General features: G+C 45.4%; 1 protein-coding gene across 2 annotated transcripts in view; it reads right to left on the reverse strand.

Annotated features, from left to right (window-relative positions):
* SYN3 (synapsin III) overlaps nt 1–25,286 on the reverse strand; it is a 447,953-nt gene that overhangs the window by 51,268 nt on the left and 371,399 nt on the right. For both annotated transcript variants that reach the window (XR_009505225.1, XM_059934822.1), the window contains exon 7: nt 18,774–18,836. Coding sequence is in view for 1 of the 2 variants with exons in the window: in XM_059934822.1 (XP_059790805.1) it covers nt 18,774–18,836 (63 nt within the window). In the remaining variant the exon portion in view is untranslated. The remainder of the gene's footprint in view (nt 1–18,773; nt 18,837–25,286) is intronic.

Genomic DNA, 25,286 nt, shown 5'->3' on the forward strand with positions numbered 1-25,286 from the left:
GCTAGGCAGCCGTTTGAGCCTCACCACTGATCTTTTTATTGTCTTCATAGTTTTCCCTTTAACATATATTTGAAATCACATAATATGGAGCCTTTGCAGAGTGGCTTCTTTCACTCGGTAACGTGCATTTACGTTTCCTCCATGTCTTTTCATGGCTTGACAGCTCGCTTCTTCTTAGCACGGAATAAAACTCACCAGTTGCAACAAACGTACCACTCCAGCGGGGGATGTTGATAATGGGGAGGCTGTGCACGTGTGGGGGAAGTGGGCATATGGGAAACCTCTGTACGTTCTGCTCAATTTGGCTGTGAATCTAAAAATGCTCTAAAAAATAACTTCTATTTAGAAAAAAAAAAAGACTATGAAGTGTGGCCATGTTTATGAGTGGGTTCTATGCTAGGGTTAAAATAAAATAAATGAAAGCTCTCATCTCCTAGTCTTCTTAAGAGTAGTGATCATAGGGGACTATGAGACAATAATTTAATATGCATTGAGTGCCTTCTAGAATCAAAATCCTCATGAAGGCAGGGATTTTGATTTGATCTCTACTGTATTATCAGTGGCCAGAACACTGCCTGGCACTTAGTAGGAGCTCAGTTAATATTTGTTGAGAAATTAACAAAAATATCAGGCCCTATGCTAGGCGCTGGGGCTCCAACCATAGTTTCTGCTCTTGAGGTCCGGCCCAGAACACTGACAAGCAGATGTAGAACAACAGGACAGTAAGATGGTGCAGTAAGAGGGAGTTGGACTAGGTCCAGAGCTGGCTCAAACGAGGGCAAGAGGATAGAAGGCTTTAAAGGGGAGAAGTTGCTTCAGCTGGGTCTAGAAGGATGAGTCCCAAGGGGGAGACATCCCGGGGTATGATCTGAGGTGTGTAAAGTACAGGTAGGTTTGGGAGGACTTTAGCTTAACGTGGCGTCACCACACCTGTCCCTGGGGTCACACTCTGACCATTTCTGACAACAAACCAGGCCCTGAACTTAAGGACGCCAGCTCCTCTGCTCCCCACCCCATTCTAACTGCCCCTCCCTGGCTCCAGCCCAGAGTCTCAGGGCCTTGTGTGCCACTGCAGGTATCAGTTTTTGGGTGATGGTCTTCAAGGGGGCTCTACCCAGAAACACCAACTATGCATGAGGGCTGGAAGCAGTGGTATCCTGGAGCTGGCTCATATTGACTTATAAGAGGCAACTGTTAAATATTTAGAAAATTTGTGAGCCAGTTATTAAACCATTGTTAGCTTCATGCTGTCCACAGTGGAAGGATTTACACCCTAGAAACTGGCAAACACTACAAATTTGGGCACTTTTTCCCTCCCAGAGAGCCAGTTTGCCAGAACACTATTTGCTGGAAGACAGCTGATGCTGACTGTTTTTCAGTGTTCCATGGAAGGATTTGAAGTATTGCAACAAAAATTTGATTATTGTTTTCTTAAAACAAAATATTTAAGAGCTTGATTTTCGAGCATCCAAAAAGCAGACTCAAATGTTTACTATATATTAACTTGGGCTTCCTGGGCAATCCTTATTTGTTCAGCCCCCAGAGTAAGGTTTCTCCTTCCATTTTGGTTTATTTAGAGAATAACCTCAGATTGCAGAGCAAGTCAGTAAAACACTAGTGATTTTCTCAAAACCATGCTGTGCAAGGACACAAAATATAAAGGGAGGCTGGGTGCTGAGGCTGATACAAGACCAAGTTCATCAGAGGAGTCTCAGTGTTCTCTTGGTGGACTTGACAATAGATGTTGTGAATTAAAAGTTACAGAATGAAATGACAGCTAATACAATACTACATTTACGTCTGTTGTAATTTCAAGTTCTGTGTAGTATTTCGTTGGAAAAGAGAGTTTTGATGTCACCCAGTCAACTTATGTTGCAGAAAAGGAATCTAAAGCCCCCTGGAGAGCGACATGGCTACTTTGCTTCTGGTGGTGCAGCTTCTGGAAAGGAAAGGGAAGGGAGGAAACCTGGAAGGAAGGAAAAGGACTTTCTGAAAGTTAGAACTCCTGGCCTCCCCATCCAATGCCATTTCCTGTATGTAGGAGGAATGTGTCCAAATTTCATTACAGATCTTCCTTGACTTAAAATGGGGTTGCGTCCTGATAAACCCATCCTAAGTTGAAAATATCATTAAGTCGAAAATGCATTTAATGCACCTCACCTACTGAACATCACAGCTTAGCCCAGCCCACCTTACACATGCTCGGAACACTTACACTAGCCTACAGTTGGGCAGAATCATCTGACTACAAAGCCTATTTTATAATCAAGTGTTGACTATCTCATGTAACTTATCGAATACTACACTGAAAGTGGAAGACAGAATGGGCATCTGGGTACAGGACGGTCCTAAGTGTGTCTGTCGTTCACCCTCGTGATCACGTGCTGACTCGGAGCACTGTGGCTCGACGCTGCTTCCCAGCATCATGAAAGAGTATCACACCGCATATCACTCGCCTGGGAAAAGGTCAAAATTAAACATTCTAAGTACGGTTTCTACTGAATGCGTATCGCTTTCGCACCATCATAAAGTCAAATAATTGTAAGTCAAGCCATCCTAAGTCAGAGACCATCTGTATTTCAGCAGGGAACAAAATTACCATAGTGGTGGGTGCCCAAAATATCTGAACTTGACCCATGCACGCTAGTGTTCCGTAAACATGCACGTACAAGGGCCCACATATCTTGGCCCTCCCTGCTGATCTCTCTGATCTCATTTCCTTCCATCTATCCCCTCATTCTCTCTTTCAGTTCCTAGAATTTGCCAAGCTCAGTGCTGCCTCAGGGCCTTTGCACTCATTCCTTCTGCCAGCAAAGCTCTTGCTGCAGACAGCCTCACAGCTGGTTCCTTATTGTCTTTGTTCCATTGTTCTCTGTCCTCCTCAGAGAGGCCTCTCCTGATGTAATCTAAAGCAGCTCTTTCACTCCCCTATGGCATTCTATGACATCACCCAGTCTCGTGTTCATTCTTGCACTTATCGTGGTCTCACGTTATCTTATACTTGTCCATACCCCCCACAAGGATATAAGCTCTGTGAGAGCAGGGACTTTTCTGTTAGATTCACTACTATATCCTTTGCTCCTTGTACCTAGTAGGTGTTTGGGATCTATTTTTTTGAATGAATAAATGAACAACAACTGCTGACCATGACCTCTGGGCACTCTTTTGACCTAAGGGAGTGGTTTTCGACCTGGACTCCGTGGAGTCTTGAGGTACCTTAGAGAAGCTTGGGGGTTCCTTCTTTGTGGGCATGGACCCATGCAAGGAGACCAGTTGAGTGGAACTCTAGATCTCCTCCCTTCATCTGGAGCTGCTCCACACAGATCTGGTTATATACATTGAGTGTTTTTATTGTTCATTGGGCAGAGGGCTCAGAGACCAAAGAGCAAAGCCAGGTCATTGCTGAGGAAGTGTTGTGGATACCTAGGAGTCCATGAATGGGACACAGGTGGAGTAAACATTGATACTGAAGGGTGGTAGCAAGAAGAGCAGGGCCATGGCAGACGTATCATGGGGGCGGGGGGGGGGGGGGTGTTCTCCAGGTGTGAGGAGAGGGTCTTTGGGGGTGGTGACCTGATTCTAAGTCTTCCTTCCAGCTGCCTCAGCTCTTTGCCCCTGAGTCACTAACTAGTGATGGGCTCGCTGATGCTTTTTGCTGAGGCCACGTGTGAGAAGCTGGCATTTTCTGACCACGACTTTAAACATAATGCTTGCTTCTGCACTCACCAAGTGAGCCACAGCCTTGCTCTCGGTGGCCTCATTAAATGGGATTCTATTTTCATAGCACTCACTTTTAGAACATTCCTATTTGCTGTTCCAAGCTCTTGGAGAGACAGCCCAAGAGGCTCTGCTGATAAAATGACTCTGGGCACGATAGAGATGGGGAGATGCCGAAATGAATAGCAGCTTTGTTTACTTGGCATTGGAACAGTCGAGAGGAGTCATATTTTAAAAAAATAAATAAAGTTTCCCTTCTCTCCACAAGAAAAAAACCTACTCTGGCTGCATGGCCAGCAACACAATTTCCCTCATAGAACAGAACAAATGTGAGTAGACTGAGATTAACTTTGGGAGAAAAATTAAAGAAATAAAATAATTATGGGGTGGGCATGGGGTAGGACTGGAGAATGGGTAAGATCAAGAGGCATTTGAGATGTCTAATTAAAAAGCCAAAAAGAAAAAGCAGCAACAGATGGAGTATGAGTCTAGCGACATATACACACACTAAGGCATTTAAATATACATCTCTATATACTATATACATACATATATACTAAGTATATATACATCTATATAGAAACAGGGCTTCTAAATATGATTGGTTCCCTTCCCTGCAGACTTGGCCTGGGTTTCCTTCCCAGGGTGGAGAGAATATAGTAATAATTAATATTACTGCCATTTTCTGAGCCCTCACCATGTGCCCAGCTCTGCAAAGTGGCATGTGCATACAATAAGTATCATTCTTCTCACTTACCGAGCTTCTCCGAGCTTCAGTTTTCCCCTCTGTAAAACGGGGACAGTCAGATTATCTACCTCATAGAGCTGTTGTGACAATTAAGTTATACAATGAATATAAAGCATGGAGTACAGGGCCCAGCACCTAGTAAGTGCTCAATAAATGCCTTGTGATTATTATTATTGTTGTTATTTTCCACTGGTACCTCCAACTCAAAATGTTAAAAACTGAACTCATTACCTTCCCCCTCAAACCCAGCCTTCTTGATCTCATATTTCAGTGAATGGAATCATTATATTCTCAGTTTTCTTCTCCTGCCCTGAATCCGGGCAGTCCCTAAGTTCTTTCAGTTCTGCTTTTCCCATATCTCTTGACTGCATCCTTATCTCATTCCTCACTTCCTTGGTCCTGCCTGGGTGCAAACCCTTATTTCTTCTCTGGACTGATGCAGTGTCTCCCTAATAACTCCCAGGGTTTCTAATCTTCCCCTCCTGGCCCCCACTCCTCTCCTCTCCTCTCACACTGCTGCCAGAGTGCTTTTTCTACCTTATAAGTCCAACCATGCCCATTCTTTGCTTAAACCCCACCAGTGGGTCTCTCTCTTACCTAGAAGATAAAGTCCACATTGTAGAGGGCAGCATAAAATGCATCTATGATCTGGCCATGACTCCTGCCCAGTCTCACCTACTCTTCCATGTCTCCCTCCAGCCCAGAGCTCTGAACTACTGGTGTCATATTAGCATCTCCTGGAGATAAAAAAAATCCCAGTGCCTGGGTCCTCCTCCAGCCAATCACTGCAAAGTCTGGGGGTGGGCCCCGGGTAGAAGTATAATTTCAAAGCTTCCTGGGTGCTTCTAACACCCTGCCAGGCTTGAGAACCACTGTTCCCACCGTACCAACAGCTTGCGATGCTCTCTTGGGCCTTTATGCCTTTGTGTGTGCAGGTCCCATTGCTTGGAATGCTTTTCTCGGCTTTAGCAACCTGCATTATATCTCCTCATCCTTTGAGATGCAGCTGAGGTTTCCCATCGTGTGGAAGTCTTCCCTGGTCCCCACAAAGGTGCTCCTGCTCCCCCTGGCATTTCCCTCTGTCATGATGTATTTGCTTGCATGGCCTCTGTCACTATGAGAAAGGGAGCTCCCTGAAGGAGCTTATTTGTTGCCTCAGCACAGTCCCTACACACACTTACAAGACGTGATTTTTGGACAAATTAATAAGTCAGTGGAGGTTCCCCCTCCATCATGGTTTAGTTTTATCTGGACCGCCTTCTCATCGCTTGGCTTGTATCTCTGCTATAGGGTTTATTCATTCTGCTGACTGTAGTCAGTTATCTACATGACCTTCTACCACCTCTCCCCAACTCACGAGCCTTACTTCCATCGCTTTTCACCTCAAGCACTCACTCCTGCCCCAGGGCTTTTGTGCATGCTCTCCCCTTTGCTGTCATGCTCTTCCTCTACGTGTCCACGTGGCTCACTCTCTCTTTCCTTCACATGCCACTTCACAGGAAGCCTTCCCTGATAACCGCCCCACGCCCCTGCCCCCACCATGCTCTCTCCCTCTTAACCTGTTTCTGCCTTCAGAGCCCTTCTCGTCACCTGACATATTGCAGTTTAATTTGTTTATTTTATCGTCTGCCTCCTCCTACAGGATGGATTACTTACTGGGGTTTGCTATACAAATATTTGGAAAAGCATGGCACTAGATCACGGATTGGTGAACTTTTTCTGTGAAGGATACAGTGGTAAATATTATAGGCTTTGCAGGCCATGAAAATGATTCAACTCTGATGCTATAGTGTGGAAGCAGCCATGGACAATATGTACACAAATGGGCAGGGCTGTGTTACAATAAAACTTTATTAACAAAAGCAGGTCCGGGACTGGGTTTGGCCTGTGGGAGGTAGTCTGGCAAGCACTGCCCTAGACTGTGGTCTAGTGTGAGCCTGTGTCTTTTGTGGGTAAATTTCCTGCATTCAGGAGCCATGTCTTTTTCATGTCTGGATCTTAACCAAGAGTCCTCCATCCCAGGGTCTAGCCCATTCCTTGCACATAACAAATGTTCATAAACATTTGCCAAGATATTCAATAAACATTTACTGAATCCCTAACTCAGAACAGCTGGGCACCAAATCCATTAATGTTGGTTGAATGAACACAAGAGCCCTGGTCTCAAATTCTCAAAAGCCTTTGCCCCTCCCCCAATCCTTCCAAAGGCTGAGACCCAGAGTCCAACGGATGTCCTCGCCCTGGCTGCCTGGGTCACGTGCTGCCAGGGGTCGGAAGGGGTGGTGGGAAGTGATGGGAACAACGGAGGGTTTGATGGACTGTTTAGGGAACTGCCTAATTATCCTGCTTATCAGTTTGCTGGTTCCTTTCCTTTGCTCTTCCCCTTAATAAATCAAAACTCCTTCTGTTGTTATTGAGCTCTGGGTCACTGATTCTTTTGCCCGTGTGTTTATAGAGTTAAAGTGTGACCGTGAGATTGAATGGAAGGGAAGGGAGGCACCTGACAAGTGTCAGCTCTGAAAGGCAACACCTCAGCTTCCCAGGGCCCCGTACACTGTGCAGGGTGAAGGAGGGGGCTTCCCGCTGTCCAGGGCACTGGCCGGGTCAGGAGGAAAGGTGGACTTAGTGGGTGCAGCTTGTGCACCCAGCGAGTTTATAATCCAGCGGGGGAGGCTGACTGTACGTTTTTGTGAGGTCCATGGGTTAAGAATAGTTTTTAAATGGCTGGGGAAAAAAAACTGAAAGAAGAACGATAATCCCATGACACGTGAAAATTATATGAAACTCAAATTTCAGTGTCCATAAAGTTATAGTGGAACACGGCCACATGCATTCATTTACCTCTTGTCTAGGGATGTTTTTATACCGCAATGGTGGAGTCCAGCAGTTGCAACAGACCATTTGGCCAGAGAGGTTAAGATGTTTACCATCTGGCCCTGTACTGAGAAAGTCTGCTGACCCCTGACTGGCATGACTACCTGACTGGGGCTAGCATCACTGACACTGCCTGGGAGCTTGTGAGAAATGGAGACTTTCAGGCAGGCCCCACCCAGGCCTAGTGAATCAGAATCTGCATTTTAACGAGGTCTCCAGTGATCTGTAAGCACTGGAAAGTAGAGGGAGCATTTAGGCCCTAGAGGAAGTGAATCAACATCTCTTTAAGCATCCACAGATTTTTAAAGTGCTTTATCTCAGTCAGGCTGCAGGGCAACTCTTCACCCATTAGGGAGACTTATTAGGGCCACTTTACAGATGAGAAAACAAAGACTCCAAGTCAAGTGCTCACCCAAGGCTACAGAATAGACCTGGGAAGTGGCCGAGCTGGGATTTGAACTCCTGGGGCTGTTGCCGAGTCTGTGGCATTAACCATTAGGCTGCATGGCTCCCTGTAAAGGGAGGGTAAGACCACACTGAGTCTAAAGTTGGAGGCACCCAACTGGTGCCCCAGGGCGTTCAGTGGACTACAGATGTGTTTTACTTGGCCTGTACAGCGTTTCAAAGGATTTTAAAATGAGTTTTCAATATGTTAAAATCAGGAGAATTCATATCAGAGACCCAGAGAATCGGCTTATGAGAGACTCAGATGATCAGGTCCGCACAGTCCCTCAGGGCTCTGTCCGGCTGGGACTGAGCTGTGTGTGGCTGCCCACGCAGGCTGGCCTGGGCTCTCTGGGTCATCACAGTCCCCACCTGGACTCTTGACTCATTCGGGTAACTATCCTGACCCGGTGAGCATCTGAGTTCATGTCCTCTGGGCGTGTAGAGCAGCATGCGGGTCACTGGGCATCTTGTTAAAATGCAGCATCTGATTCAGCAGGTCGGAGGATATGTCTGTGCTCTGCATTTTTAAGGGGCTCCCAGGTGACGCTGAGACTGCTGGTCCTTCTACAAAGTCCCCACTTTGAAGAGAAGGTTGTCAAGGAGCTCAGGCCTGTCTGACTCAGGGGCTACACTCAACTCGGTTCATCACCCAACGCATCCCAATAGGTGCTCTTGCGGCTGCTCCCTTATCCCTCAGAGTGGCTGGAAGTCCCAGGCTCTTCTCTTCAGCTGCTGGGAGCCCCCTCCATTGACCCACTCAATCCTCAATACAACCATTTTCCACGAGCGTCATGACATGGGAAAGCCTGAACAGCATTCACTGTCCCACGTGGCCTCCCTTGCATCTTATGGCCTCACTACTGGAGGATGGAGTGTTGGTGTGAAGGTTTCTTGGGGCTGGGGGCCAGTAGTCAAGGTGAGAGGACAGGTTCTGTCAATAGTGTTCATCTGTCTGGAGGCTAAGTAGAGGATGCTGGCAACTGTGTGTAAGACGTCTGCTCACCCTGCCCCCAAACACACACACTCTCTTCTCTCTCCGAAACGCAGTAAGCCCACTGTTTACATCCTTCTCTGGCTTCCTCCCACAAACAACCCTGCTGCTGCCACCTGTTGGCAACAATGCCAGCTGCCTCCAAGTGGATTTATTTCCAAGAAGCCAGAGGTGTGGCTGGTCTCATCTGCAGGAAGCAGGGTGGGAGGCTGGCCTGGGCCGCGGCTGCAGGGAACAGGTGGCACCTGCTCGTTTCAGGACATCGCTTCTACTGCCTGCTGATAGTAACAATGGGCTGCGCCTGCACATTTTGGCTGAGGAAGACCTCAGTGGACACACAGGCTGTGTTCCAGGTGGGCTGGCAGAACTCTCTGGAGGCTTCCTTCCTTGGCATGGGTGCCAGGACCAGGGGAAAGAATGTGCAGCCTTGTGCCAAATCATTTCGCCTCCTCGATCTCTGCTGGTCTCATCTGTTAAATGGGTATCGTGATAACCATACCCTCATCAAAAGACTGCTGGAACCTGAGCAGGCTCCCAGTGTGGATGAATTTTGTAAATTGCACGTGACTGTCAAATGTTGGGGGAAAAGTATGGAGCTGGTCATCAAGTTGTGGGAAATTATACAGAGTACCCCCCGACAGGCGATGTGTGCCCCCTCCTCTTTTGGGGAGACTCCTAGGGAATGACTTCTCTGGCCTTTCTTGCATACTATGCCAGGATGGGTCAACAGACGTTGCCAGGAAAAGAGAGAAAAGAAGAAGGAAGTCCCACTGTTTTTCAATGTTTTGTCAGCTCAAAAATATTCTGTTTTCCATGGAGGAGTGGTGTGGTCAGTGCACACAAGAGCAGGTAATTTATTCTTTCCAGGTGAGTCTCTTCCTGCGTCTCTGTCCCTCTTGACAAAACGGGGCCTGTAAGGGATTGGGGGGTACGCTGTTTTTAAGACATAGTGCCAGGGGGTGATATTCTTCCTTGTCTTCTTCCCATTCTCTTGCACAAGGGTTCTTATTCTTGGCTTCAGGCCTGGGGTGAGATCAGTCCAGCAGACAACAAGAGCAGTTCATACGCAAAGGTCAGTGCTCGTCTCCAAGGTACGGACATGTTTCTTGGGTGGAACCCTGTGAAATTCTTTATAAATCAACTCTCCAATTAAGTTGGCTGGTCGCCTTATGATGGGAAGAGATGATTCCACCAGGGTGTTCCTGAGGGTCCCAGGCAGCAGGAAGAAAAGAGCTGAAGGACCTGACAACCTCAGTTCGAATCCCGCTTCCGTCATTTACCTGTGACTTTAAGCAAAACAACTCTTGGAACCTCTGGAAAGCTGGAATCAGAAATAGCTCTCAGGGCACCTCTGAGGGTTAGAGGAGATGTTGAAGGCACTTATCCTGTTGCACCAGCTGGTGTACCTTTGTTCATCCCATCTGATCTGCTTTGAGTTATCCCAGAGAAGGCAAGGAATTTGCACCAGGTCACAATGCTAGCCGATGGCAGAGCCCAGATCAGAACCCAGTGAGGTCTAAGTCCAAAGCCCACACTCTTCTTCGTTTACCTCTCCACCTCACATTCACGTGGCGCTTCATACTTTTTAATGCACTTCTACTCACTAGCTCTTCCAAGTGATTGGTGAGGAGAATCGTGTATATTTGACATATTTGGCACCCTGCACTTATGTGTTTAAATGACTTGCCCAGGTGGATACTGTGGGCCCCAGGGAGCGCAAGGCTGGCGGGAGGACCCAGGTTTCCTGAACCCAGGCCAACCAAGGATGGTGCAAATATGCGGGGATTGGCAGAGTAAGCGTCACCAGTAGAGATCTTGGCCTTAAACCCTCGTAAGGAAAACGAGTTGATGATCCAGGTGATGTCATCTTCAACATGACAGATGTCAGGCTGGACAGAGTCATGAAATAACTGTTTTAGTTTGCTTCTGTTTGTGCTTAGAACTGTGGCATTTTGGCATCCAAAGGAAGAAAGAGGCCCTTAGGACTCTTTACAGAATATGTGTGTTTCTGTGTGTGATATGTACACATATGTACACACACACACACAGAGTCCATTCTCATTATTCACAGTAGTTATGTTCTGTAACTTTGCAGCAAACACTGAATTAGCGAGTCCTGAACCACTGCTCCTAGGGTTCATTTCCTGCAGGCCTATGGTCACATTTTCATCAACTCATCAATATATAATCTTGTTATGTGTGCTTCCTTTTAAAGACAACTTACTTAATATATACGGTTGATCCATTAACATTGAACTCATAGCATAGCACTCATAGCACAACACCATGACTCATACCTGAATGAAGCTTATCTAACACATACATTTTTTATCGTAAGAAACATCACAGCCTGCTTGGGGTGAGCAACATCAGACAGCGCTTCAGCCCTACGCTTGGGAGTCATTTTAAACAACGAAATCACCAACACAAGGGACAAAAATGCAAAAGTGTGGCACTAAATACACCAAGAAGAGGACACTTGTTTACAAGCTGAAACAAGAAGAGTGTTTCCTGGTCGACATCAGTTGGGAAGGAACACGCAAATTATTCACCGCTCTGCACATGTCTGTGAATGACCACGAAAACCTACGAGAATTGATTCTGGGGTGACGAATATATTCCCAGTGAGTAGGTGAATTCAGAAATACAGAATCCATGAATAATGAGGATCGAGAGTATTTATTGTGCTTATAGAGAGGGCAACTCATGCCAGAGGCTCTGAGAAGCAGGACACGGTGTTTACAATATTCACTAAGGTGTAAAGGACAGATGGATGCCCCTTAAGGGCCCATTTTGTTCAAGAGAAGCAGAGAGTAAAGGAGGCAGTGGTCATCTGCGGGGGGACTTGGTGGGTGGTGGAGTTGAGAGGGAGGCTGCTGGAGGGAGTGTGTGTCCCTCTCTCCTCTCCTCCTACACAACTTGGCAGCGGTCCGTGAACACTGCTTCCCCGGCACGCCTTGCAGGCTGGAGCCTCTCCCCTGCTCTCACTTGACTCAGCTTCTGCTGAGCATGAAGCACAGAGTGACTTTCCTCCCTGGTGATCTCCCAGGTGCTGGGGAGCACTTGATTTCTTAACTGTTCCCCTGGGTTCCATTCCCCCATTTGCTCATTTTCTAGCCCTTTCTCTCCATTACCGTGTTATCTGGCCACCTACTCCCCCTTTAAAAAGTGGCCAGTGCTGGGAAGTCTTGTTAAGTGAGTCAGCCCGAGGGAAGACAGCAGAGTCCAGGTCGCTGGGAGCTGATGACAGCAGCGGCCCTGGCCAAGCAGGGGTGTGCAAGACGCCGGGGCGGCTGGAAAACAGTGCATTTAGGAGCTGCCACCTCGTCCCCCCAGAACAGACAGGCTGTCTGCCAGGGCGCCTCATCCCTGTCCCTCATTACTCCAGGCTCCTCTTAGTAGAACAACAAACCCTGGCCAAGCCCGCATCTGGGCTTATTAACCTGTGACCATGGCAGTGCCCTTTTCCTCTCACTGAACTTAGGAGCCAGAGCCAGACTGCCCAGGGTTGAACCCCATTCCACCCCTTACTCCCTGTGCCTCAGTTTCCTCATCTGAAAAGTGGGGATACCCACAGTATCTTCCTCATAGGGTGGTTATGAGGATAGTAGTCAATGAGTAATTTATAAAGCACTTAGAACAGTGCCTGCACAGAGTAAACTCCATAGAGCATAAGCTTTTATTATTATTCTGGCTATTATTACTACTACTGTTCTTATCTGTAAAGTATGCAATGGGGTTGAATAATCTCAAAGGATTTTCTTTCCCTTCCGGTTCTGTTACTGCGGATGCTTCCTCACTATGCGGCTTTGGGCAAGACCCTTCTCTCTGGGGCCTCAGGTTCTTATCTTTTAAGTGGGGTGCTGGGACTTAAGTCCTGAAAGTCTGTGAATTTATGAAACAAGGATAAGGTGACTCCCAGGGTGGGGTTTGCGTGTTATCTTGGCCTCTCCTGGGAATGCTGGAATCCCGTTTTCCTTACTTTAAGAATTTACCCAGAATTTAATTCTCCTCCCCTTTTTGTCTATTATGAGCCACCGCTTATCTCATCTTAGTTGAGATAAGCAGTTAAGTAATCAGAGTAATAGTTTATGTTTGTAGTGAGTTTTTAAAGCTCTCATTCACTGAGTGTTGACCAGGCACCTTCCTAAGCCTGGGCTGATTGATTCTATCATCATTACAACTCCAGGAAGGAGATTATTGTCCCCATATTAGAGATGAAGAAATTGAGGCACGGAGAGGTTAGGCAACTTGCCCAAGGACACACAACTAGTAAATGGTTAATCCAGAATCAAACCAGAAACACGCTTTCAGATTCTACAAACGCTACCTCCACACTATACTGGCAGTTGGCCTTGAACTTGACTTCTATGATAATAACAGATATGCCACTCTTTTCAATAGACAGCTCATAGTATTGATCAAAACCACAGATTCTTTTCATTGGAAGATACTGTAGCAGTCACCTTCAGGGTATGTTAAACTTTGGGAGGGTCATGGGCCCCTGTGAAAAGGTGAAAGAAGCTATGGACTCTTTCCCCCCCCACCAAAACATTCATATCCCATCCACACATAAACATACGCAGATGCGTCTCAGTTTTACGGGGTTCAAACATCTCAGGCTAAGAATCTCACATAATGCTTAAATTCCCTTGAAACTCTCCAGTAAGTATTCATCTTTGCTCCAATTCTGCATTGATGAGAACTTCCTACCCAAAGGGGCTCTTCATTCCATTAATATTCACCTCTGATTGTTAGAAAGTTGCTCTTTCAACACAACTCTCATGCATTTCCCCCTGACCTTGGTCCCATTTTTGCCTGCTACATGTTATATCGCAGCAGCCCAGCTTACCTTCCCAGGACAATTCTCCAAGTTTCTGGGGACGGTGGCTACACTGTCTCTAGCCCTCCTAGCCTGGATGTCTCTGCCCTCCATTGCTCAGTTCATCTTCCCCTGGACATACTCATGTGTCAATGGCTCTTCCAAACATCCAGAACTGGTTTACAGCCCAGAACCCAAAACAATGTTCTAGCCATGGAGGAATCAGTGCAGTGCAGGACTCTCACTTTATTTTGGAAATCGTATCTCCATTAATATGTCCTAAATGAGGTTTAAAAAAACTTATTTTATTTTGAAATGTAACACACATGGAGAATTGCCCAGTATAAAAATGACAGTTCAATGAGCTGTCAATCACAAAGTAAACATCCACATAACTACTACCCAAGTCAAGAACTAGAACTTGGACCACTCCTGCTGCATCCCAATGACCACACCTCCCTGCTCCACAAAGGTAACTTCTATTTTTTTATGGCAGTAATTTTCTTGCTTTTCTTAAAAGTTTTATCACCTTAATATGTATTCCACTTAACACTATAGTTTAGTTTCCCTGGTTTTGAATTTTATATGAATGAAATCATATAAATAGGCATCCTTTTGTAGCTGACTTATTTCATTCAATGGTGTATTTGTGAAATTCATGCACGTTGTTGTATATAGTTTTAGTTCATTCATTTTCACTGCTGGAAATTTTCCATTTGTCTGAATATACTGCGATTTATTTACCTATTCTATTTCTAATGGACACATGGACTGTGTCCAGATTTCGGCAACTATGAACAAGCTGCTATAAACACTGGAGCACACACGCATGCATTTAGGTTGGGTATACCTATAAAAAGAACTTCTGTGTAACTTCAGCTTAGTAGATGATAACAATCTGTATTCCAAAGCAGTTGTATCAATTGACACTTTCAGTAGCTCTGTGTTTGTGTTCCAAATGTTCCATGTCCTTGCCAACACTTAGTATTATTAATCTTTTTAGTTTGAGCTAGTCTAGTGGTTATATAGTGGCATCTCATCATAGTTTTCATTTGCATTTCCCTAGTGATGAATGAGGTTGAGCCCATTTTCACCTATTTATTAGGTGTTTATGGATTAGAGCTTTTGGCAACTCCTTACTCATCTGATTCACATTGAACTTGCAGCCAAATGAAATAAAGTCTCTGACAGAGGATGCTGTTTGGTCACATCTCCCCTGTTGACTTCAATTGGATTTTGGGTTCCCAGAGCAGGTCCAAACATTCTTAATAATAATGACAGCTAATATTTATTGAGTGCCTATTGTGTTCCAGGCACTGAACTATGTGTTTGACATGAATAATGTCTCTTAATCTTCACAACCAGCATATTAGGTTGATACTATTAATACCCTCCTTTTACATAAGATGAAACTAGGGTGGGGCAGGGTAAGTAACTTAACCTAAGGTCTCACAACTAACAAGTAGATTCAAATCAACACCCTTAGCCACTATGACAAACTGCCTCCCAAAGATGGAAACATGTGACTACAATTGAAAAACAACCTTTAAAAATGGTTAAATACTGAATAATAAAATGGACATGTAACTGTCAAATGGAGAAAAATCATTGCAAAGTATGACAAAGGATGAATGTTCTTAATGTGCGAAGAGTTTTTACAAATTAAGGAAAGGACATGCATCTCAATTAAAAAATGGTGAAAAGTTTCTTGAGTCAGGTAAATCTGGAAAATTCTGCACAAGTTTTTATGTTCTTGTACCCCTAGGAGGTATATGACCAAACTTACGACTCTGAGAAGTTCTGCACTAAAAACCTACTTTAACGTGGAATTTTCGTATTTGACTAAAATAGTCTTTAGCATAGTCCTTTGGAACAGACTTTGAAACATGCTGAACTCCATAATAACCACTGCTTCCTCTGGTTTCTAATCTGGTAAAACTTTCAACAAAGGAAATGAAATTAGTTTTGTCCAGGGTTTCTTAACCTTGACGCTCTTCACATTTTGGGCTGGATAATTCTTTGTTGTAGGGGGCATTTTAGGGTGTTCAGCAGCATCCTTGGCTCCCACCGGGTAGATGCCAGATGTCCCTAGCACTTCCCTCACCCCCAGTTGTGACAACCAAAACTGCCTCCAGACATGACCAAATGCCCCTGGGGGAAGAACACCACCCTCTTAAATTGGTCTAGCCTTACTGGTTTCTTAGAACTCCTGGTGTGCCCCATGATTACCTCCTAACTATCTAAGTGCTCCCCAAACTGTACAGCGTTTCACTATATTTTGATTTCTGTGCCTTGTGACATCCACTATTCTTTGTTTTAATAAAGAGGGTATTGGTCCATCTCTTGTCTTCGAGTCTTTCTTGTTTGATAGAACTCCTTAAATCTCCAGGCACACCAAACCACGTAGTTACCCTGACAGGGAACTTCTTTCCATCCCTTAGGTGGAATTAAGCTCCATCCTTCAATCTTCACACTCCCTGCACAGCCTTCTATCAGATCCTCAGCACATCTTATACTTATTTACTTATGTGGTTGTCTCCTCAGTTTCTTGAGAGCAAGGACTGGGTCCTATTCATCCTCCGATTCTTAGCACAGAGTAGGTACGAATTAATATGTGTGAACAGAGAAGCAAAATAGAATTGAGGAGGGTCAGGAATTTCAATCATGGGATCCTGGGTGGATTTCCAGTAAGACTGAGTTAATTGACAGCCTCTTCACCAGTTTCCTCCTAGAAATGTTCTCCTTGCTTCTCTCCAGGCAGACAATCTTCCTTCTGGAGAGAAGGTGGAAGTACTGTAGAAGATACCGTTCTGTTTTTCTCCCCCTCAGCCATGAATATGACATCATTTGCTCAGTCGGCATGTCCAGGCCGTTCCTGATACTTTTCTCATTCCAGACAGAAGGAGAAAAGTCCTTTCCCCTTGATCTCAGCATTTTTGCAAACCTCAGTTTATTCCAGCGGTGACACTTCTTATCCTCGGAGATGTGGCCTCCTTTCCATGTTCGGGGAGTTCCTTTGGGGCTTGAGTTTCTCAGAGGCATCCCCTCCCCCGACATTGCGTCAGTCTCTTTAAGTATTTCCTTCTTTTTATTTCCTGTCTGGGATTATTTTAAGCTTTAGAAACGGAATTTAATTCTTGGGAACCCTCTAACTTTACCAAAGCTGTCCAAGATGGTGACAGTAGGCGGAAAGAAAGGGACAGGTTTGAGAAACATTAACAAAAGGGCAAGTGACAAGACTTGATGACCATCTGGACACAGGGGAGGGGAGATGACTCCCAGATTTCTGTTTCAAGACAATGGAGGGACTGGTGGTTCCTGTTGTAGAGATGGTCCCAGGAAGAGGAGGAGGATAAAGATGCAGAAGGAGGGCGGGCTGTCTGAAAACAAAATGGGCATGGTCTGGGAAGTTTAGCGTCTGAGGTTTCCACGGGGCACGCAGTGGAGGTGTACAGGAGGTAACTGGGTATAAGAGCCTGATGCTCTGCACAGGAAATGTGACTGAGGGGCTGCTGGTGTGTAGATGGGAGCTGAAGCTGAAAGAGCAGACGAGAGCTCAGACAGCGTGTGCTGATGGAACAGATGCGGCTAAAGATGGAGCAGGAAGGAGAGCGCTTGAAGGAGACTGTGACGGAGGGGTCAGAGAGAGAGCAGAGAGACAGGAGAGGGGCATGAGTTTCAGGGCAGAAAGGACGGCCAGCAGGTTTAAATGGTATAGAAAGGTAAATTCAGCTATGGACAGAAGAGTGACAGCTGAATTAGCAGCAGAGGGTCATTGAGGACCACATGTTCTCACACGGTTCTGTTTGAGCCAGGAGCTTGAGAGGTGGCCTGCGGTAGCCCCCGACACTTCCCCATCCCCACTCCCCTTATTTAGGAGTAAATCTCCAGAAGCCCAAGCACTGATCAGTATCCCTCCATGAGATTTTTCAGAGATGCTGGAAAGAGACAGGGTCTTTCTTCCTCTGGGACGGTGAGCTTAGGGACCAGAATGGGCCACCCACAGCCATCTATCTCGACTATCGGAAGAAACATCAAGTAGAGATAAACAGAGCCAAGAGCTCTGATATCATTTGAGCTACTGGATCCAGCTCTGCCTGAATCTATCAAGAACTATCCCAGACTTCCTGATCCTTGAACCAATGAATTATCTTTTGCCCCCTAATTTGATTTGCATTTCTACACTTGCAACTGTAAAAATCTGACCAGTATAATTTGTCATAATATGTTGTAACCGAGCAGGACCCTATAAGGTTTTCCCGGGACAGACCCCTCCCCCATATCTTCTGCTGTAGCTCCTCTCTGAAGGACCTAGATGATAGTATCTGATGCACACTTCTTGAGTTGTTTTACAGATGCTAAAACCACCACCAAATGGAAGAAATGAACTATTTGATGATCAGGAGTCCCCAGACCTACTGGTGCCTAAGGATTGATCATGTTAACCACTCTGTTACCTCACCATCAACCAATCAGAGAATTGTGCATGAGCCGATCACATTCCCTGCGACCCCCGCCCTCACCTGGCCTTTAAAAATGCTCTGCTGAAGCCCTTCAGGGGGAGTTCGGGGTTTTAGAGCAGGAGCCACCCGTCCTCCTTGTATTGGCACCTTTACAATAAAATCTGCATTTTCCTTCACCACAACCCCGTGTCAGTAGCTTGGCTTTACTGCACGCGGGTGAGCGGACCCAAGTTTGGTTTGGTAACAGCGTCAACTGTGACTATGTAAAATATGTTATTTACTTTTGTAGAAACTGACTCCAGGGGCTTCCTCCTGGGAGCCATATGCATTTGCTACCTTCTGGGTGCTAACGTTGCAGGTGATAAAGAGATGAGTAAGACATGAGCTTACAAGTAGCTGTGGAGATGATGACAGGAACAGAAGAATCACCATCTGCAAAATGCTTTACATCTATTTCTCTGAATTCACAATGACAGGAAACAATTAGCCAGGTAGGGTTTGGCTAGTATGGCCTGAGCTGGAGAGATGCTCCGTGGGAGCTCAGAGAAAGGTGGGTTGGGGAGGACAGGGAGTGAATTTTGGTCTCCTCTAACACTCTGATCTGGGTGGCGGGGCTCAGGTGGGGGTGATGGGGGATTCAGGGAGAGGAGAACAGGTAGTCTGGGGAAGCCGTGTGAGTATTAACATAAGCGGAAGAGCTGCTTCTCATACCTTTCCCATTCCGGCGTGGGCGTGTCCCAGCTTGACCACCACAGGGAAGTGTGGGGCTGTGAGCTGAAAGAGACAAGAAGAAATTACTCATTAGCATCCCAGAGCATCACCACCAAGACATTGCTCACTGCCTGTCCTGTACAAAGATATGGTCATCTGATATCACCAGCAATCCCCAAAAGAATGCTTGGACAGATGGTCATCCCTCTGTGGCTTAAACACCCTAAATGCCATTGCTTTCAGCTTCCAAAGGAAACCCCGAGCTCCTAAAACCAGCCTGCCCGGGGCATCCACCAGCCTGGGGAGAAAGCAGAGCAGAGCAAACTGACTGGCTTCAAATCCTGGCTTTACCACTTGTGCAACCTCAGATAAGCTACCACATGGATCTGTGCTTCAGTGTCCTCATCTGTAAAATGGGGATGATGAGTATCCATCCCACAGGGTTGCTATGAGGACTAAATGAGTTATGACATGTGAAGGCTTCACATTGTAAACACTCAGTGAATGGCGGCTTAAATATTCCTGTCTTGGCTCCGCCTTGCGTGATTCCCGACAACACCTTCATGTATCTGGAAACTCTCATTCCCTCCCCCAAGCTCTCTCCAGGCCACACTGTGAGTTTTCTTAATGATAGTGGTCATGCTACAGCACAAGCATTTATGGGCTGCGCTGTGTGGGTGCTGTGCTGAGCAACTGCCCCGGATCATCTCCTTCAGAGAGCAACAGGGCAGCAGCCTGTCCTGGTTGGTTCCCTGCTGCATCCCCAGCAATTAGAACACTGCCTGACCCAGGGAAGGTGCTCGATACGGAATCTGTGCCTTAATCAGTCCTCTGAGCAAGACCTACGAGGCATGCGTGCCTCTCCCTATGATACAGAGGAGGAGAGGGGCTCAAATGGTTAGGTGCTCCCCCATGCCCACGCTTACTCTGCTGGCAAGTGAGGGGACCAGGTTTGAACCTAGGCTATGCATTTCCTCCTTATTCTGTTCATATGTTGTTTGAGATGGGTTTGCTTGGTGTCTAGAAGTATATTTGGAGTTGCTTGAGGGCAAGGGTTATCCCTTCTCGCTATTTAGCAATAATACCACTCCTCTGACTTGAGTCAGCCCTAGCCAGAGGTAATCACGTCCCACTCTCTGTGCTGTGCAGTTGTCTCTTCTGGTGCCTGTCGCTCTGTCCTGGATTGCCCCCCGACACTCTGGACGCTTTGAGAGGAGGAACCCAGCTCTTCCCTCCTGGTGCCCAGCACCTAGTCTGACACTTAGGAGTGGCTGCAGCTGCGGCAGAAGGGTCTGCTGTGGGTCACAATCCCACTGGATGGACCTCATCTCATTTTACCGCCACAATGGTCCCATGAGGCGAGCAGGGAAGGTATTCTTGTTACCATTTCACAAGCAGAAAATTGAGACTCAAGGAAGTTGCTGGGAAGGGGTGGAGCTGGCTCTTGAACTTAGGTCTGTCAGACTTCAAGCCTGATGTGAATGGTTTCCTCTAAGATCTAGTACAAGGGCTTCCTGCAGTAGATGCTGAATAAAAAATTTCCTCCCTGATTTCAGGCTAAAATTTATCATATCCTGGTGTCTAGAGTTAACAAATGCATCTCTTAAAAAAAAAGGCAGTATTTATTTTTGATTCCAAAAGCAATATGTACTCATTATAAAAAGTTTGTAAAATATAATAAAGTTCTATGCTGTTATGTACAAAGAAGACAATAAAAATCACCCTCAAAATTTGAGCAGTTTTGGTGTATTATCTGATAGTCGTTTTTTTATTTTAATCTAAATTTTTTCTTTTGATTTGTTCTGTTCTCACAAAATTGGGAGTACAGTGCATACCCAATTTTGCTCGTTGCTCTTTCCACTTAATGTTATAAGTGGTAAGCAATTCCTGGCAGTAATTACTTGTCAGTTTAAGAGTTATTATGGAATATTTCACATATGAAAGAAGACTTACAAGAGCAATATTGTGGACATTATCTAGCTTAAGAAATAAGCCATCGTCCAAACAGTTGAAGCCCCTGATGTACTTCTTTCTTACCAAATTTCCTTGTATTTATTCATATTTTAACTATCACATATGATTCCCAGTCAATATACATTACACATGTTAAACTTTATGTAAGTGGCATCAAAAGAACCTATTCTTTTTTTTTTTTTTTAATTAATTAATTTATTTATTTTTGCTGTGTTGGGTCTTCGTTTCTGTGCGAGGGCTTTCTCTAGTTGCGGCGAGTGGGGGCCACTCTTCATCGCGGTGCGCGGGCCTCTCACTATCGTGGCCTCTCTTGTTGCGGAGCACAGGCTCCAGACGCGCAGGCTCAGTAGTTGTGGCTCACGGGCCTAGTTGCTCCGTGGCATGTGGGATCTTCCCAGACCAGGGCTCGAACCCGTGTCCCCTGCATTGGCAGGCAGATTCTCAACCACTGCGCCACCAGGGAAGCCCAAAAGAACCTATTCTTACCGGGAGATTGGGATTGACATATATACGCTATTGATACCATGTATAAAATAGATAACTAATGAGAACCTACTATATAGCACAGGGAACTCTACTCAGTACTCTATGGTGACCTAAATGGGAAGGAAATCTAAAAAAGAGGGGATATATGTATACATATAGCTGATTTACTTTGCTGTACAGTAGAAACTAACACAACATTGTAAAGCAACTATACTCCCCTAAAAATTAAAAAAAAAGAATCTGTTCTTTTTTTAAATAATTTAAATTTGACCCTCTACTTTTTAAAAAATCTAAATACATAAGCTTTTTTTAAATATGTATGTTATTTATTTATTTTTGGCTGTGTTGGGTCTTCGTTGCTGCGTATGGGCTTTCTCTAGTTGCAGCGAGCGGGGGCTACTCTTTTTTGTGGTGCGTGGGCTTCTCATTGTGGTGGCTTCTCTTGTTGCGGAGCACGGGCTCTAGGCGCGTGGGCTTCAGCAGTTGTGGCTTGTGGGCTCTAGAGCACAGGCTCAGTAGTTGTGGCACACGGGCTTAGTTGCTCCTCGGCATGTGGGAGCTTCCCGGACCAGGGATCGAACCTGTGTCCCCTGCATTGGCAGGCGGATTCTTAACCACTGCGCCACCAGGGAACCCCCCACCCCCCCCCCCACCAAAAGAATCTATTCTTTTACAACTTTGGGGTACATTATGTTTGTGAGGCTCATGTATGTTGATGTATATAGCTCAGATTCATGTTTAACTACTGCAAAGTATTCCACTTTATGAACGCTTTGCCATTTGTTCATTTCCTGCTGATGAACATTTAGGTGATTTCTGTTTTTTCCAATTATAAACAATACTAGTAGGGGAATTTCTCCAGGGCACACGCACCGGAGCAGAATTGCTAGGGTTGAGCAATGCTCGTCTCAGCTTTGCTAGATATTGCCAAATTGCTCTCCTAAGTGGTTGTACCCACTTATGCTCTCACGGACAGGAAAAGAGATCCCAACACTTGAGGTTGAAAGACTTAAATTTTACCAACCCAAGGGATATGAAGTGGAATGAATGGGCGCATTTTCACCAAGTGGCTGTTGTTCCCCGGCAGCATCGTCACACCCAGCCATTCACCCACAGACCCTAGATATCGACCCCCCCGCCCCCAGCAGTCCATGTACTGCCCAGGTCACTACTGGGGCTTCATCTCCATCCCATTTTAAGGTGAAGCCTGAGCTGAGGGGAAACGTTGTGCGTTCTCTTCCTCTCCATCCCTCCCAGCCTGATCATTTCGCCACACGCTGACAGGTACTGGAAAGAATTGAATGTTGGAGTTAAACTTACTCTCTGTTTGACCTTGGACTAGATATTTAACCTCTCTGAGCCTTAGTGCTCTAATCTGCAAAATGGGGACAATAATGACCAACTCACAGGATAACTGGGGGAAGAAGAGATGACATAAAGAATGTAAAGCTGCTTAGCACCAAGTGGAGGTTCAAAATCAAAGTGTTAAGTAGAACTGAGAGGAGGAAGGAGATGATTCTGGCTTTGTGGGGCAAAGAGAGAGATAAAGGAAGGCTGGATGATGGAGGAAGGAGAGCAGAGGCTCTAGCTTGGCAGTATTTGATTAATAGCCCGGGAGGGAGTGAAATGAAGTCCAATGAGGGAAAATCAGGGAGCTACACCAGAGCGAGTCATCAGAGGTGATTAAAGCTTGGCAATTTTAATCTGTAAGAACCTTAGTAATCTACTTGCCTATCCCCCGTGTTACCATGATGCGGCAGGTAGAATTTCTAGGATTGCTCCCCAAGATGTCCTACCCTAATCTCTGGAGCCTGTGAATGTGATGAGATTGTCATACAACGATTGTTCTATTATATGCACAGGTGACCTTAAAATAGGGAGATTATCTTAATCAAATTACAATGAGCCCTTAAAAGCAGAGAACTTTCTCAGGCTGGCAGCGGAAGAGGAAGGCAGAGAGATTCAAAGCATGAGAAAGACTCAACATACCATTCCTGCTCCAGGAGCTGAAGGCAGCCCCTGGCTGATAGCCAGCAAGGAACTGGGGGCCTCAGATCTACAGCTGCAAAGAACTGAATTATGCCAATACCAAGAATGAACTTGGGAGAGCACCTTGAGCTCCCAAGGAAAATACAGCATGCCAGCACCTTGATTTCAGCTGGCTGAGGCCCTAAGCAGAGAACCTTGTCATGCCATCCCAGATGTCTGATATACATAACTGTGAGATAATAAAGAGGTGTTCTTTTAAGCTGCTAAATTTGTTAGAGCAGCAATAGGAAACTAATACATGTGTCCTCTTAGATGCTGAAGCCCAAAGAGTGAAGTGATTGTTTTCATGCCACACAACTGGAGAACCGGTCAAGCTCATGTGTTTTGACTCTTAATCAAGCCCTCTCTCTACCCAGGCACACTTCCCTAGGGATATGCATCTCTGGGATACAATAAATGTTTCTCCCTAATCATAAGAATCAATAAAATAATATTAAATCTAACCAATTCAGTGGGCACTAACTGAATGAGAACTCTGTGGCTGGCTCTGTATTTCATGCTGTGCAGGACACACAGAAGATTGAGACAAGATTTCCTATCTTAGAGAGATGAGCTATGCAATGAAAGAGAAGAACAAGCAGCATGGTGGGTAAGTCTGGGTAGGTGGAGTCATGAACTAGTCTCCATAGGAAAGGAAGACTCAGTGAAGGATTCTGAAGGATGAGTAGTTTGTGGCTGGGTGGAGGGAAGGCTCAGCATTCCTCAAGGGCTGAATCGTGTAGAGTCTTGTGGTCTTCTCATGAAAGGTGTATAGATTCTTCATGAGCTCTAATGAACAAAGACTCATAGGAAGGGAGGATTTATTTTATGATACTTAATATGAGTTCATCAATAAAGTTATTTTGGACATAATTGCTAAGTGGAATGATATATTTGAACTGAGTGCCCTTCTCCAACACTCTTATATGAAATTGGAGGAACATATTAATTGTCAAAAATAGTGGGAGTAGAAATTGCATCTGGATTTACAGGACACAGAAAGTCAATCTAGAAAAATCTGAGAATTTACAGTAAGATATTTCAAAGAAAGCATTTTGAGAATATGTTTAAGGCAATGAATTTTCCTGATACCAGGGGAGAGTTTTCTTTGCCATGTTTTGCTTTGGTTGAGAAGAGCATTGTTTTTAGAACCAACTGGCAAGGCTCTGGGCTGGTGTTGGGTTGAGGTAGAGGCAATGTGAGTCCAGATTACTGGGGGCCTTCTGAAGGGAAGAATTTAGGTTGCTTGAATGGGCTGGGGAAATAGCTCAGTTCTGGGACACGAGCGTGACCTGTAAGCTGAGGGCAGGTTAAATTGCATCAGGAGAGGCTGAAGGGCCAGAGACCAATTTGGAATTGATTACAACCAACACAAAGTGCCACTGGTTGGGCTTGGACTGGGGTGGGGATGGTGGAGAGAGTGGGGGCACTCCCAAGAGTTTTTCTTTTTTTCAAGTGACACTTTTGAAAAATAGAAATATTTTCTTCAAATGACCTTAGAAATTCAAGACTAGTTTTGTCTACGACTTCATCATCTAGTCAAATCAGTGATTGCTTTGGCCCACTTTACTTTATAATCCTCATTTAAATGTCCAATTAAAAAAAGGGATATTCTGCAATAATCTTAGAGATAGAATTTGAAGTTTATTCACTTAACATTACACCATAAGTTTTCTCCTATTTTGCCACAATCTTTTTTTTTTTTTTTTCTTCTATCCCTCCCCCACTTCCCAGCCCAGGTAACTGATCTCACCTTCTTGGTGATTTCTGCCCAACACTCGTTATGCTCCATCTTTGCAAACGTGTACGCACATATACGGTTGAGGTTGAGGTTTTTTTAGAAATGGCTCTTTTCACTTCACATCACACAATGTGCACCCCCTTCCCCATGTCAGTAGCTACACTCCTGACCCAATAGTTTTAATAACTTCACAATATTCCACAGGGTACATGGGCTGCAATTCTTTGGCCATTTTCCTATAATGGATATTTGTGTCATTTTCTTTCTCTCTCTCTGCTACTACA

The sequence above is a fragment of the Balaenoptera ricei genome, chromosome 10 (genome assembly GCF_028023285.1).
Source record: "Balaenoptera ricei isolate mBalRic1 chromosome 10, mBalRic1.hap2, whole genome shotgun sequence".
Lineage (NCBI taxonomy): Eukaryota > Metazoa > Chordata > Mammalia > Artiodactyla > Balaenopteridae > Balaenoptera > Balaenoptera ricei.